Raw genomic sequence first — 15361 nt, forward strand, 5'->3', positions numbered from 1 at the left:
TGAAAACATTAATGTAATCTAGGAGTTTTGATGTGTTTGAGTTTCCTTGACAGTCAAAGTGAAAGTTGAAATATCCAAGAACAATTAGGTTGCCACCTATCGAATTTCCATAGTCCAGGAAATTCGGAAACTGCTCCAAAAAGAGAGTCAGCCAGCTTGTTTTTTCTACTAGGAGGAGGGCGGTATAGGCAGAAAAAATGTACTGACCTTTGCTCCAGTGTGAGTGTGGTTTGGACTAGTTCAAACGATGTGTGGTCGAAACTGAAGGTTGTGGTTTAGTTCAGACGTTTTATCATGGAGTTCTTTGTGATGACAGCAATTCCACCTTCGCAAGACTTACGGGGGAACGACTTGATGGAGTAACCAGTGGGTGTTAGATCCGCACAATTGGGCTCATCGCCTGATGTTTTTAGCCATGTTTCTGTCAAGAATAATATGTCAACATTTTCGTCGTTGATAAAATTAACTATTTCTATGCGTTTTTCCGGTGGTCCTACTGAATGGGCATTGAATAATGCAATGCGCAGAGGTATTTCTTGGATAGTTGACATAAAAATTGACGAATTAATTGGGATTTGAATTAGGTTATCTAAATTAACGGTCGAAATTTTTTTAAATGGTTGTGTCGAAATAATGGAGATAACTGGAATTCTTCTTCCTGTTCTACGCCGGCCAGCTTTGAAACGACGTTTCTTTTTTCGCTTCTGTTTACATTTAGGTAATGATGAATGTAGTCCCAGTTCGTTTAGTCTAGAGCACAATGTAGTGTGGAGAGCCAAGGAGTGAACATTTAAAGCAATTAATGAGGGTCCATCGTAGTATAAACGGGTTGACAGGCGAGTATCACATGATGACGGTTTGTTCAAAAATAGTGGAGCAAGACAGCTGAGAAAAAGTCTAATTATTCTCGTTTCCAAAACAAGGAGATGAAGAAACACATACGAATTTAACAGACAATACATAATGAACACAATAACTAAGATGAAAATAGGCAACAAGTACAAATATCGTGAAAACGGCACTAAAAAACGGAACAGCTGCTTCAAGCCGGTTAAGCGATAGTGGCCATCTTGTTCTATAGTTTCTACCTTTTTTGTTGTCATTCCAGTTTTCTTGCCATTTTCTATTTATTGGTGCAGTGATAAGGCTATAGATTTCACTTACACTGTAGTCTTGTGGTACGTAATTGGTTTCATTCAGTTTTTGTTTGGCTGTTTGATCAGCTAGGTCGTTTCCTGGGATGTTGATGTGGGACGGAGTCGACATGAATTCTATGTGTTGATGGTTGTTGCTTAATTTTTTTAATGTGAGGTTGATTTGACTTAGGTAGTTTTCTCTATGTTTAGTATTATTGTTGAGTATCGATGAAATGACGCTGATCGAGTCATTAATGATGACTGTTCTGGGGGTGTTATTTTCTTCTATCCATTTGAGTGATTCCTTTATGGCCCAGAATTCTGCAGTGAATATTGAGCAGTGGTCTGGTAGTCTATTTCCTATTTTGATGTTTAGTTCTGGAATGACAAATACAGCTGATGTTTTTGGTGGCTCTGTTATTTTTTATCCATCCGTGTAAATTTTGAGATAGTTTGGGTATTTCGAATGGATTTCTTCTAGAGTAATAGTGTGCAGTTGGTGTTCTTGTTCGTTTTTTTTTTGTTGCCATATTTGGTAATTGAGATGTTAATTTTAGGTTCTTCGGTTGTGCAAGGTGCCTCATCTACAAATTCGTTCGTTTCTGATTGTATGCTTTTTGTGGAAAGTTGCTCTGTAAGTTCATGCACTATTTTGCCTGTAGGGATTAGGTGTTTAAGTTTGGTGCTGAATGGTTTATTGCACTTGTTTATTGCTATTTGTGTAGGGTGGCTACCAGAGTGGGATGATAGTCTGGTTGCGTATCTCAGAATTAGTTCTTGCCTTCTGAGATGAAGTGAGAGTTCTCCTGTTATTACCTGGAGTTCTGCCAGTGATGTTATGGGGAGTGCCCCAGTGATGGTGATGAGGGCCTTTCTTTGAATAGAGTCAAGTTTTTTAAGGTGTTGCTTAGGTGCTGAGTTATATATTTGACAGCCATAGTCAAGTTTGGATCTAATTAGTGCCCTGTAAAGTGCTAGCAGTGTTTTCTGGTTGGATCCCCAGTTAGAACCTTTTAGGATTTTTAGGAGGTGGAGATCCTTATTACACCTTCTTACTACTTCATTTATACGTTGTCCCCAGTTAAGATATTCGTCATAATACATACCCAGGAATCGTGTGACTTTGACATATTTATTTCTTGATTTTGTATAGTGAATTTAGGGTAGTGCAGGTTTGTTTTTCGTTTGGGGGTGAAGATTACCGCTACTGTTTTCTCATGAGATATTTTAAATCCCCATTTATTAGCCCATCTCCTTATGTTGTTAAAACTGGTTTGTATTTCATTAATTATTTTGTGGTTGGAGGGGTTTCCTGCTCTCCATAGTCTACTGTCGTCCGCAAATTGCGAGATTTCAGTTAGGCTGGATGCCAGGTTTTTGTCGAGATCATTTATCATAAGGTTGAACAGAGTGGGACTGATTACACTTCCTTGCGGAGTTCCGTTTTCCAAGGGGTGTAGCTCGGAGTAAGTTTCCCCAGCTTTGGTTATTATTTTGCGGTCTTTTAAGAAGTTTTCAATGAAGCTGAACATTCGGCCTGTTATGTCGTAGTGGTTTAATTTGGCTAGTAAGCCTTTCGTCCATACTAGATCGAATGGTTTTTCTAGGTCAATAAATACCGCTATGAGGTTCCTATCTGATTTTCTTTTTGAGTTGAATGCCATTTGAATCGTTGTTTCTAATCATATAAGCTGATCCGTAGTGGATCTTTTGTTTCTGAATCCGCATTGGTTTTCCGATATCAGTTTTTTTTTCTTTCTAGGTGATGTTTCAGTCTGTTGGTAATTATAGTTTCCATGATTTTGCATATATTGTTGGTTAGATAGATGGGTCTGTAGGAGCTAATGTTATTGGGATCTTTATTAGGTTTTAGGGTGGGAATAACTACGGCAGCTTTCCATATTTTTGATAGTTTGCCTGTTGACCATATTCTGTTTATTAATTTGAGTGTGGTTTGTTTGATATTATTTGGTAGGTTTTTGTACATTATGTATCCAATTTGGTCCTCCCCAGGTGATGTTTCCTTTTTGGGCCTTAGTGCTAGGTCCCATTCGTGGGTCGTTATATCTTTATTTAAGTTGGAGTCTTTAAGTCCTAGGTCTAAAAATAAGTTTTTGTGTACTTGTTCTACTTTGGATCTATGTTGCTGGAAGCGTTTGGAATGATTGGAGTTGCTACTCATTTCAGAGAAGTAAGTTGCTAATTAGTTAGCTTTTTCCTGGTTAGAGTTAGCGCCAGGTATCTTTGGGGCCGTGTAGGTTTTTTCCCTCTGATTGCTCTAATTTTGTCCCAAACTTGCTTAGTGCTAGTTTTGATGTCCATGCTGGAGCAATATTCTTGCCAGGTTTTTTCTTTAACTTGTTTGATTATGTGTTTCAGATTCTTTTCTCTGTTTTTATAGTTGTTAAAGTCTATAGAGTTTCCTGTTTTTCCAAATTTGTTAAGGGCCTGCTTTTTCTCCCTATGCGCTATTTTGCATTGTTCATTCCACCACGGTACGGGTTGTTTGGTTGGGTTACCGCTAGTTTTGGGTATGCTAATAGTAGCTGCTTGATTAATGGTGTTGATGAGGTTTTCGTATTAGATGTCTATATTTTCATTTTCAATTTTTTTTGTGTTTACTTGTTTTAGGTGTGATTTATAGGTGCCCAGTCCGCTTTTTCATATTTCCATTTAGGGTTCGTTTTAAGCGGGTTTACTTGAACGGTCATTTGAAGGGTGTTTTTTAATGGAAAGTGGTCGCTTCCAGTAGTATCGGTTTCATCTACCTCCCATTAGGCCACCTGTGCGATTACTGAAGAGCATATGGTGAGATTGATGGCAAAGAGTGATCCATTCTTGCAGTCGGACAACCCGGGGAATTGTCACGTGACATTCATCACAATGTGGCCGCCATATTTGTTTGGGGGGAAACAAGTAATCACATATCCATTGTAAAATGCCTAAGAGCTGTTGTGTACCAGGTTGTCATTCCAACAAGAGGAAAAATCAGGCTCTAAAGTTTTATATAATACCCAGTGAATGCTCACGAAGAGAAAGATGGTTACATGCAATCAGCAGAGCAAAACTAAATCCTGACGGCAGTATTAACAAAAATAAACGCTGGTCTCCAAGATCCGGACACTGTTACGTTTGTTCACACATTTCATTACTGGTAAGTATTATTCTAACTTATATCCCTTCATTTAAACCGTTAACTGATTTACCGTAAATGATGCGAAATGGAATTAAATCTTTTATAATATAACGTGTTCTACCGCACCCTGAAGTCAATTTCGTTTCACTAAGTACCCGTTCACAACACTAAAGTGGAGTTTCTGCAATAAATTTCTTGATACTGCAGAAGAACATTCTACATCTGAAATAAGTTTTCCGTTCTAATTTTTCAGGTCTCAAACAACCACTGGAAAAATCTGAGAGAGAAATGCTGTATATGGAAATCGACAATCTCAGAAAAGAAAGAAATGATGCCTTACAGAAAACATCAAGTCTGGAACAAATAATTAGTGCTATCTCTCTTTCATCAGCTTCTGTAGAAGGAAACAATGATGCCTGCCAGATGATGACAGGCATTAGCTGGGATATATTTTTTACAGCTGTTTACCTTTTTAAGTACATGTATTACAAGTAAATGGTCAAATAAAGCCAACCTGCCACTAAAGGAACAACTGTTTTTAACACTTGTGAAACTATGTCATAATGTGTCTTTCGAGTTACTTGCACATGTAAAAGGAACTCCCAAATCAACAACAATTGACTACTACTGGAAATGGATTGATCTCATGCATGACAAAATTGGATTCATGATCAAGGGGACTGATAGAGAGACAATATTTAGCACAATACCGCCAGTGTTCAAATCCAAATTTCCTCGTCTGACTTCAATAATAGATTGTTTTGAAATATTCATTAAAGTGCCCAAAAATGTATTGGCAAGGGCACAGTGTTATAGTTCATACAAGAAACACTGCACAGATAAAGTTTTTATTTATTGTACACCTCTTGGGTCCATCAGTTACATATCTAATGCATGGGGAGGCAGAGCTTCAGACATTAAAATAGTTCGCGAGTCTGGCTTTATTGGTCCAAAATACCACATGCCAGGAGACCAGATACTTGGTGTTAGAGAATTTACACTTAGAGATAATTTTGCCACAATTTGTAGTGCAGAATTACTTACACCATCTTTTACTAAAGGAAGAAAACAGTTACCAGCAAGAGAGGTTGAAATTTCTAAAAAAAAATTTCATTTGTTCGTATTCATATAGAACGTGTGATCGGATTGATGAAAAATAGATTTACTGTACTGAAAGGGACTTTACCAATCAGATGTGTCAAAAGCATTAAAGATGAAAGCGTTGAATCAGTGTTATCGAGCTGTGACAAAATAATAAAGGTGTGTGCTGCCCTAACTAATTTGGGGACTGGGATTGTGTTTAAAGAGTAAACCGGATAACAGAATATATGTTTGAGATTTTTATTTGAATATATGTTTTCAATTGTTCCATTTCATGATGACATGTCAAATACATTATAAAAAAAATTTAAACATAATCCATGACAATTATTATTTACATGTACATGTATATTGTGACACAAATATTGCAGAAATGTATTTTAATGCAATATTTTTATCATTAAACACAACTCATATATGTAAATTACTACGTTAAGCTGTTTTATTATGTCAATACATTAATCACGTTGAATGCATTGAAATTCATTGACAAAATGAAAAGAAATGCCTCATAAGTTGTTCTTTTTGTACACAGCTGACCGTATTTACATGCATCATAGTTTTCTTCATTGTTATTAAACAACCTTCATAGTAAATTGTTGTCTGTTTCATTTATTATTTTTTTTGCCAATTTCCGGCATTCTTCACAATACCAAGTTTTTGATGTTGGCAGACACTTTAGTCCTGTGCATTTGACATGAAACCATTCATCACAATGATCACAACCAAACATGTTATCTAACTTGGTTTTTGATTCACATACACAATAGGATTTGGTACTGTCAGAAGGCGTGTTCTCTTTGTCAGCTTTAGTACTGCATTCAGCTTGAACATTAAGTTCAAATCTCCTTGTGACTAGCTCAGGAAGGATGTGTTTCTTCCAGAACACCTGCAATGTTTGTACCATTTCATGTATGAAGTCACTGTCCCGATTCACTCTTGTTTAAATCGACACCTTCAATTTTCTCATTTTTTGTCGAATAAAAGCTTCGGAAGGATGGTGACAACTTACTAGATGTAGGCTCAGGTCCAAGAGAAACAAACCGACCACTGTACTCTTTAAAGGCACTCAAACCAACACAAGGTTCATCCAAACTAGCCAGTGATTTCAGAAATCGATTCTGCTCTTCAGCGGTTGCTGGTTCTGGCATCTTTCTCATCTTTTTCTTAGATTTTTTTAGGGCCTCTTTGGCAGCAGTCTTATAAAATTTTATCTCAGCTATTTTTTGGGGTTCTACTTTCTTCACAAAACATGCATTCCACTCACATGGGCAGTCTGTGCAGGTGCTCGATGTATATCCCAGTCGCACTGCAGCTTCTATTTTAAACAGTAATGCACCGATGTGGGAACAAGTCTCTCCTAACCTATAATAAAAGCAATAAAATGTTTTGTTAAAATCATGATATAATATACTTAATCTGGTGCAACTATAGTCTTAAAATATACACATGTATAACTATAAGGTTACATATTTAGATTCTTTCTTTAAATTTATTGGGCTGTTTACAGAGTTCAGCGTTTATCCCAGATTTTCCAGTATACAATGAAAAGAAATGGTTTGAGTAGGTGACAGTGTCCTTATTGTCTAAATTTATGTCATGGTAACTAAGTTACATGTACTTACCCAGCTATACAGTTACAATGTGCTGCAATAACAGGTCCTGATTTTTTTAATGCAACCCATGGGTGGTGGGGCTCTTCAGTCACTCTCCAAGAAGGATTCACATCAGCTTTCAAAACATAATGTCCACTGTCAGTCTTCATGTGGAAAACAGTCTGAACCCAGCCTGACACAAAAAAAATGTGTGCCTCTAGAGACCTATAGTTCTCCATTGCCTCAGCAGAATAAATACCTGTAAATGAAAATGATAAGTTGTTTTAAATCTGAATAATTATGTAACAACAATTAGTTGAATCTATTAAATGAAAATGTAAAAGATACATAGACTATGCCTTCTTTTTATTCTGCAAATTCTTACACTACTAGCTTTGTCAACATGGGATTTACAAGCATCAATTTATTGTAGTTTACCGTTATTTGCAACATTTAATAATATTATTATTTACATTCAAAGAAACACGTTAATTCACCCGTCAAATAAATACTTACGTGGATGTTTAATCAGGTAGTTATAAACATCGTGGTATTCAGTAGCTGGCCATTGTTTCGGGTCATTGATCCAGGTATCAGCGGGCACCTTATAAGGACAAATATCCATTGCAATCAACTTCAGTTTTACCGAGTACCTCTTTTGTGCGTCCAAAGCCAAATGGTCTTGATATTGGTAAAACATTTCAATTAAATTTAACAATTAATCTAATATAATAACTGAATTTTTCGAATTTAGATCGTTCACAAGAGTGTCCCCCAAACAAATATGGCGGACGAGTTGTTATGTTGAGCACGTGACTCGATGACGTCAATCCGACTGCGAGAATCCTCGGGATTTAATCGAGTTTTGGTGCCGTTGTCTAGGATTGCCAGGTTGGATTCAGCAGCCCATGCTTCAACCAACCTGCCTCGTTTATCTGTACAGTTGCTTCCCCATAGCTCATTATGCGCATTAAAGTCTCCTCAAATGACTATTCGATCAACTTGCGTGTTTTGATTAATTAATATACATGTGTTACGGTTTGTGTCCTTGGGGCTACCACCTGGGTCATAGAGGTTAAATATTTGTATATTGTTTTGGCCTATGTTAATTATCAGGGATTGTATTTCTACTAAGTGTTTGTTGTTGGGCATAGATAAGATGGGGACGGGGGTTACTTTAGGTAGGTTATTGTTAATGTAGGCTGCTAAACCTCCCCTTGCCCTTTAATCCTATTTCGGAAAAACCCTGGGGCGTATCCCTGAATTTCTGGCAGAGACCTGATGCTATTAGTGATTTTAGTCTCTAGTATACAGATTATATCAGGTTTTACAGTCAGGTAATTTAATTCTTAGTTCATCTATGTTTTCTGATAGCCCTCTGGCGTTCCATTGCCATATTATTATGTTTATATTGTAGGTAGTCATATTGGTGTGGGTTATTTGCTGGTTGATTGTTGTGGCTACGCGAAGTGAAGAGGCCCAGGTTGAGTCCGGAAAATTCTCCACTTGAGGCATATTAGGACAAACAAAACAGAAATATCCAGCACCCTCTACATACCAACCCCATACAGTCGTTAGACTGTATAAGCTACCTCGTTCAGGAAAATTAACAACCTTTTGGCACCATTCGATTTAATAAAATGGAATTATAAAAGGCAGCAACCCTTATAAGGGCGATGTATATGGAAATAAAGAAAGCCGCAAATAATGCTGACCCAAACAAAAAAAAAGCGAAGTACGACTCACATATAGCACGCATTAAAACAATAAGCTATTTTTTTTCTTTAAAAAGCAGTACACCGTAACTTCGCCAAAATTCAAAATTTCAAATAAAACAAGTAAAATTAACAGGTATTCTTTATAAACTGTGGTAAGAAAACTGGGAACAAATTTGATTCAGAAGGCTGTCCCAACAGAGACACACTATAGCACGAACAAACAAATAGCATACTCACAGATAGCAAGCAGAGGACATAGGAGACCTCTAGCCAAGGTCACCAAAATCTTAATAGTGGAGTGACCCCGGATTTAGGTGAATAGAAACCAAACCGGAAGAAACAAACCTATAGAAAACACTAGGAGTTAAATACCCTGTCAAAAAATTCATAACATAAAATTTTTGATCCAAATCCTTTTTTTAAAAAAAAATATAAACAGAGCAACATATCAAGGGGTTTCAAGTATACATAAAACACTTTCCCATTTTTGGCTAGGAGTGGGGGGGGGGGGGGGGGGGGCGCGCATCTGTCTGGTGCCCAAAAAAAAAAGGTTGATTGTTGGGGTGCTGTTTTGATTATATCCTGGACAGGATTTTTTCAATTTCAGTCATTATTTGTCCTGTTTTGAGTTCAGGTACTATCAGGTTGTTTAGTAGTACTGTCCATATTTCCTTAACTGGGTTATTTTTTACGGTTTCCTGTCCTGCACTGTGGTTGAGGTTTACCTTTTCTGAATGTTGGGTTTGTTTAGTTTTATTAATTTGCGGTTTGCTTTCAGTTTTAGGTGGGATTGGCATTTTTGGTGTTTTTGGTTTAGTGGTATTAATGTTTATATTGTGGGCGGTTTTGTATTCCAATATTTCTTTTTTTGCCATAAAATAAGGGAGGTTATTTGCATTCATGTGTTCAGTAAAAAAAAATTCTCTGATTGCATGTGGGCATTCTAATGATTGAGGTAAGTGTTGGCCTCTACAATTGGTGCATTTGGGTTTGATTCTGTTGCATTTCCCCTGATGGTTCCCCCCCTCATTGTTTACAGCTTTTTTTAAAATTTACATTTGGATGCAAAGTGACCCCAGTGTTGGCAGTTGCTGCACAGCCTTGGTTTATTTATGAAAGGTTCTATAATGTATCGTATACCATAGGGGTGCAGTCTAATTGGTGATTTGAGTGGGAGTTGGAATTCTAGCACTACTGTGTTCGTTTCCTACCCTTTATAATCCCTTAGCCTAAACACCCTGTTGATGGGTGTCCCACCTAATTTAATTTGTGTTGTTATCGTTCATTATTTAATTCTGTAATTCTACCTTTCAGTTTAAGGATTGCTTTGTATGAAAGTGGGTTAGAACTGGGTTTAGGTGTTGTTGGGATTTTGGGTTGCTCTGTGGATTTCTGAGTGGTTTGTTTTTGTTTAATTGCCTCGGGAATAATTGTTTTGTTTTTAGTTTTATGGTGTGTTTCGATAATTACTGGAATTTTGTTGATTGTCTCTATTTCTAAGAATTCGGCCATTTGCGATTGTGTATTGCAATGGATTATAATATATCCTGTTTTTGGTCTGATAATCCTAAATTGCCCTTTTTGTACTCTTTGAAGTGCTCCTGCGATGCTACTTGTGGTTACATTTAACAATCTTGATGAGGGACTTTTTATGAATAGAGTGAGTTCCAGCGGGTGAAATTTGATTGGTTTATTGTTTGGTTTTGCCTGAGGGGAATTTGTTTTGACAATCGGTGTGTTGGTGTGGGGCTGTTGAATGGTTTTCTTTCCATTTGTGAGTATTATCATGCTAGGGGGTTGTGAAGTATTTTTCCAAGGTTCGGGTTTTTGTGTTAATTTTTTGTTTGGGTTAAGAGTGCCTTTTCCCTTCCCTTTCTTTATTTTTTTTTTTTTTTGGGGGGGGGGGGCATCAGACGGAGCATTATAAAAGATTTGTGTATTTGTTACCCCCAAAGGTGTGTTGTTTGTGTTGTTATTTTTTGAAATTTTGGAAAGTTGCTTCGTTAGAAATTTCTATTGGGGTATTTCTAAGTTCCCTTGTGTATTTACAAGGTTGTTCATCCGAAAGTGGTTTCTATTACCCTTTCGCAATTCCTTCCCTTTTTATTTGTCGACCTTGCTAGGGTCGCCTATGTCCCGTGTTTGCTATGTGTATGTGCTTATATGTCTGTGGTTGCTATATTGTATTTCCGTGTAGGGACAGCAGTTATTCCAAATTAGATAATCCCAGTTGTCCTGACTTTCTCCTTGTTTATATCACATCAGGAGAAAATTATTCAATTTTGAAATTTGGGCGAAAAGTGTTTTTCATAGAAACTATTTGAAACCTTAGTAGTTTGTATGTGTGTGATGAAACACTTTCGCAGATAGGAAGGGATAGGCCTTGCCCGAGGTGGGGCTTATACTTCATTTATTTGTTGTATATCTCCCATCTGGTATCACGGTACCAATTGTTTTTCCATATACCTCAATGCTAATGTTTTGTGAAATAAATATACTTTCTGTCCTACTTGGGCATGCATGTCACACACTGTCATATAGAACAATGCTAGATTGTCAATTTGACAATGACATAACCAGGTACTCCATTGCATTTAAGAGAGATAACTCTACTGGAACTAGACAGGGGTAAGAGTTATCTAGTCACAACAAGCACATTTTCAGCCATGTGTACCATATTTTAAAAAAATCATAAAAAATACAAAATATGATCTAGATAGAAATTAACACAAACTCACATGTTGCCAAGAGGCTCAACATTTTTTTAAGCCAAACAGAAAGTACAACTCTTACATAATGCACCAATCACAGCTAGTGTTGTTCTTTAATTCTGAATACAATGTTCCATACACCTTAAGCTCCGCCCACCTGGACTTGCGCAATTGGTACCGTTATACCATCTAGAGCATGTCCACCCATTTTAAATATGCCAAAGGGTCGAGAATTTTTTTTTCTCAATAGTCTTCCCTTTCAGGGTATTGGCGCAGCATTGCAGCTGCATTATATTAGTATGTGTAAAGGAAGAAGAAATAAAGGGAAGGGTACAGGTAATCTGATGAAGGTATATCTATAAATTATGTTGTCCATTTGAGGGTTCTTTTTCCAGACTCTTTTATGGGCCTGTTCACTTCGCGTAGCGCCATGTGACATAGCCCCATAACGTCCTTGTTGTCTGTACTTTCCTCATGGAGGACTCCTATACTACTTATCTATTATTATTACCTGACCACACGCTTTCATTGTGGTAACTATAAACTCTGTGATCTTGTATAATGTGTTTTTATTAAAATTTCCATCTAAAAATAATATATTATGAGGTTTATATGTGTCATATTTCCTAATTTCTGCTATTACCCTTTCTCTATGTTCTTTTGTCTGTGTGCATTGTATTAGTGTGTGTCTTTCGCTAAAGAGTCATATTTTACACAGCGGACATTTGGGCGGTACTCTGACCATGCGCCGTCTCGCTGCAGCCTCTCCCGTCAACCATGCATCATGCATGTATTGGAAGGAGAGGCTTTGAATCTTTAGGGAGCCTAGTTTAGACCAGTGCCCACATGCTCTCTTCCAATTGACATACAATGTGCTCTTTTTCAATTTTGCATGGTAATTTCCCTGTTATATCATTTCTAATCCAATCGTAGGTAAGTTTCTCTTCTGTTTCCCACAATTTCTTCCTATCCCTAAATTTTAATAATAAGTCTTTGATGTTTTTAAATTTCCTCGGACTTTCTAACAATTTTCTAAGTTTGTTATTTTTGTATATATCTACCCTATTTCTCAAAATAAACTCTTCCCACGGTAGTTTGGGGTCCGCATTTAATTTTTTAAATCTATTAATAATATTGGTTATTTTCATAAGTATAGGGCTAGGTAGACCAATCCCCCCCCCCCCATTTCTTTAGCTTCCCTTTCATGTCCTCTTTGTTGTTCTTTGTTTCAATGCAAGGGGTAGTGTGATTTATTTGTTTGATATGATCTTCATTAGTGCAATTGTCATATATTAGGTCTTGTTCCGTTAATGGTTTGGATGGCCCTGGGGTTTGACTATTGTGGTATATAGGGTCATTTACTTTGTCCTGGATTAGCTTCTTTATTGGGGTTGAGCCCCTAGGCGCTATTACAGCGCTGCCATTGTTTACCTGTGTGGTTTGGGTTTCCTATTATGAGAAGAGTTCTCCCTTGTGTTATTTCCTGTCCATGTCGTTCTGTTTTCAATGCTAATTGGTATGGGTTTGTTCCTGTGTGGTAGCGCAAGTGTTATGTAATTGGGGGTGGGTGATTTTTTAGGTAATTGAGTTTTTATGAGTTCTTTGTACTCTACAGGCAAGGTTGCATCCAATAGTTCCTCCCCCACAGTTTTGTCAAAGAGATTGAATAGTATTGGTGAATCCGGGTTCAATTTTTTCGCTTGTTCTTTAATTAATTAAAAATCTGAAAATCTGGGGTGGAGAAAGTGAATGGCAACTCGACCTCGTGTATCTCTTTTTTGTTTGGGTTATGAGATAGATTAAGTTTTCCTATGTTTGTCGGATTTACTGGAGTTTTAGTGGATGAAGCATTGAGGGATGTCATTTTTTTATACGTAATTTGCTCTCCTTGTAATTTTTAACGTTTCTTTCCTTAATGCATTTTGTGTTGATTAGTTAGAGTTTAAGGGTTAAATACAGTTATGTTGTTAGTAAAGAAAAAGGAGAAGTAGGGCTGTTTGATTTCCTTTGACAGAAAAAATTACAAGATTACATGAGCTTGTACTTTGTAAGGATTCTGTCCAGGCGCGTACTAGTTTCGTTCCTAGTGCTTGTTTTCGGAATCGTGCTAACAGCAAGAGTGGGTTACGAATTATATCGAAAGAAGAGTGTAATTTGCCGGTGTTATTTCTTCTAATTGAAAATCGCACAGCGGTTATGGTGCTTAATCGAGTGCGGATTCAATCCAGGATATTCTAGTATGATTCCTAGATCATGTTTGAAAAAATAGTCGGTGAATTAACAGAAATGGTTAGTTGGAGTTTAGTTTGAGGTAAAAAGAGTATGATAACATCACCGAGGTTTTGATTGCCCGCAGGCTTAGTAATATTCTTACTTTGTATGTATGAATTAAATAAAACAAGGTGTTACATAACTGCAGGACGTGTTGTTAGGCGGGCTGCTTGGCTGGTTTTCCTTTGTTGAGAATGGCAGCTGTAGTCGGATTTGTTCGTCTCCCATTCTTGTGGCTTGCGTGCATATCTGAAGGATTTGGCGATTAAAAAAGTGCACAGCTTCAGGCAGACAACCATCCATCTAGACAAGAGCGCGCCTAGACGGGTATAACGAAATTAAAGTCCGGGAGTCCAGACGTTTGGTTAACCGTCTGATCCCTTCAGTGGTGAGCTCTAAATCGGTTCAAACATACCAAAGTAACAGCAGACTTCCTCGAATACAAACGTAAAGAAGCTTTAACACGGATTACAATCAAGGAAGCCAAAACCAACTCATCTCCATACACATGGATAACAACCCTACCAAAATTACAATCAACAGATGCCTAATACCATTTAGGCCAAAACTCGTTCCGAATCCACCTGCAGCTAACAAGGTACACACTCTCTGTACCGAATTAAGTCAATGGTGAATACAAGCTGAACAACACCAACTAATTGACAAGACACCATGGAAAAACAGCACCCCAAACATCAACCTAACAGCACAAAAACTTGGGTCCAAACGTGACAACCCAAAAGGACTCCTAGCGGAAGTACAAAAAATTATAATGGAAGAATACCCGACTCATGTTAAAATTTATACAGACGGTTCCAAATCACAAGAGTTAACAGAACAGGAGCAGCAGTGGTTATACCAGAACATAACATCGAAAGAGTTGAAAGACTCCCAAACGGCTGCTCAATTTATACAGCCAAATTCTGGGCCATAAATGAGGCACTAAAATGGATCGCAAATTCAACCATTAAACAACATGTAATCTTCACAGACTCCCTCAGTGAACTTAAATCACTGGAATCTGGTCTATCCAAAAGTAGAGCAAACCTAATGGAAACAGCGCTACAAACAATAAGGAAAATAGAAGCTAAACAACAAAAAACTAACATTCCTGTGGGTACCCTCACACGTTAACCTACCAGGAAATGATAACGCATATCTAAGAGCAAAATCCAGCCTCACAAAAAATACTACTTTGGCCATGCAATATAGCGTAACAGAAATATACAGCCAAATAACGCAAAAAATCAACAACAAATGGCAACAAATATGGGACAACAACACCAAGGGCAGACACCTATACCAATGGCAAAAAAATGTAGATAGACATATTGCAGTACCTAGGACGCTACCAAACTCAGATATCAGACTTATAAATAGAAAAAGAACTGCCAAAACCCTGCTTAAGGGAAGGTTTTGGAAGACATCTTAACAAAGGAATTGACAACCACGCCCAATGTCCTCATTGCACCAGCATAGAGACTCTGGAGCAAGTCTTTAATCATTGCCTACCAATACCATTCTCACAGAATGGAACTCCAAAAACAACACACAAAAATCGGGTCCCCCTACAAATATCCAGACTTCCCAAATCTTAAAACAAACAGCAATAAAGAACTAACACACAAAAACATAATATCATACTTAAAACAAATAAACAAGTATCATAAACTATGATCAAAGGAGTTAAGAG

General features: G+C 37.4%; 1 protein-coding gene and 1 pseudogene across 2 annotated transcripts; one reads left to right on the plus strand and one right to left on the minus strand.

The window, feature by feature from the left end:
- Nucleotides 1-1444: 1444 nt before the first annotated feature.
- On the plus strand, nt 1445-6047 carry LOC149805022 (uncharacterized; annotated as a pseudogene).
- LOC149805023 (uncharacterized) lies at nt 5600-7700 on the minus strand. 2 transcript variants are annotated; one of them, XM_089946577.1, is made up of 3 exons: nt 7485-7700; nt 6999-7161; nt 5600-6738 (listed from the first exon to the last, which is right to left on the minus strand). In XM_089946577.1, exons 1-3 carry the CDS (start codon nt 7666-7668, stop codon nt 6294-6296), a joined length of 792 nt encoding a protein of 263 aa, XP_089802703.1. In that variant the 5' UTR covers nt 7669-7700; the 3' UTR covers nt 5600-6293. The 2 variants fall into 2 exon arrangements, with proteins under 2 accessions (XP_089802703.1, XP_089802695.1); XM_089946569.1 differs by having other exon boundaries at nt 6999-7227.
- Nucleotides 7701-15361: the final 7661 nt, after the last annotated feature.

Source organism: Sinohyriopsis cumingii, chromosome 2 (assembly GCF_028554795.1).
Source record: "Sinohyriopsis cumingii isolate HCF-2022 chromosome 2, ASM2855479v2, whole genome shotgun sequence".
Classification (NCBI taxonomy): domain Eukaryota; kingdom Metazoa; phylum Mollusca; class Bivalvia; order Unionida; family Unionidae; genus Sinohyriopsis; species Sinohyriopsis cumingii.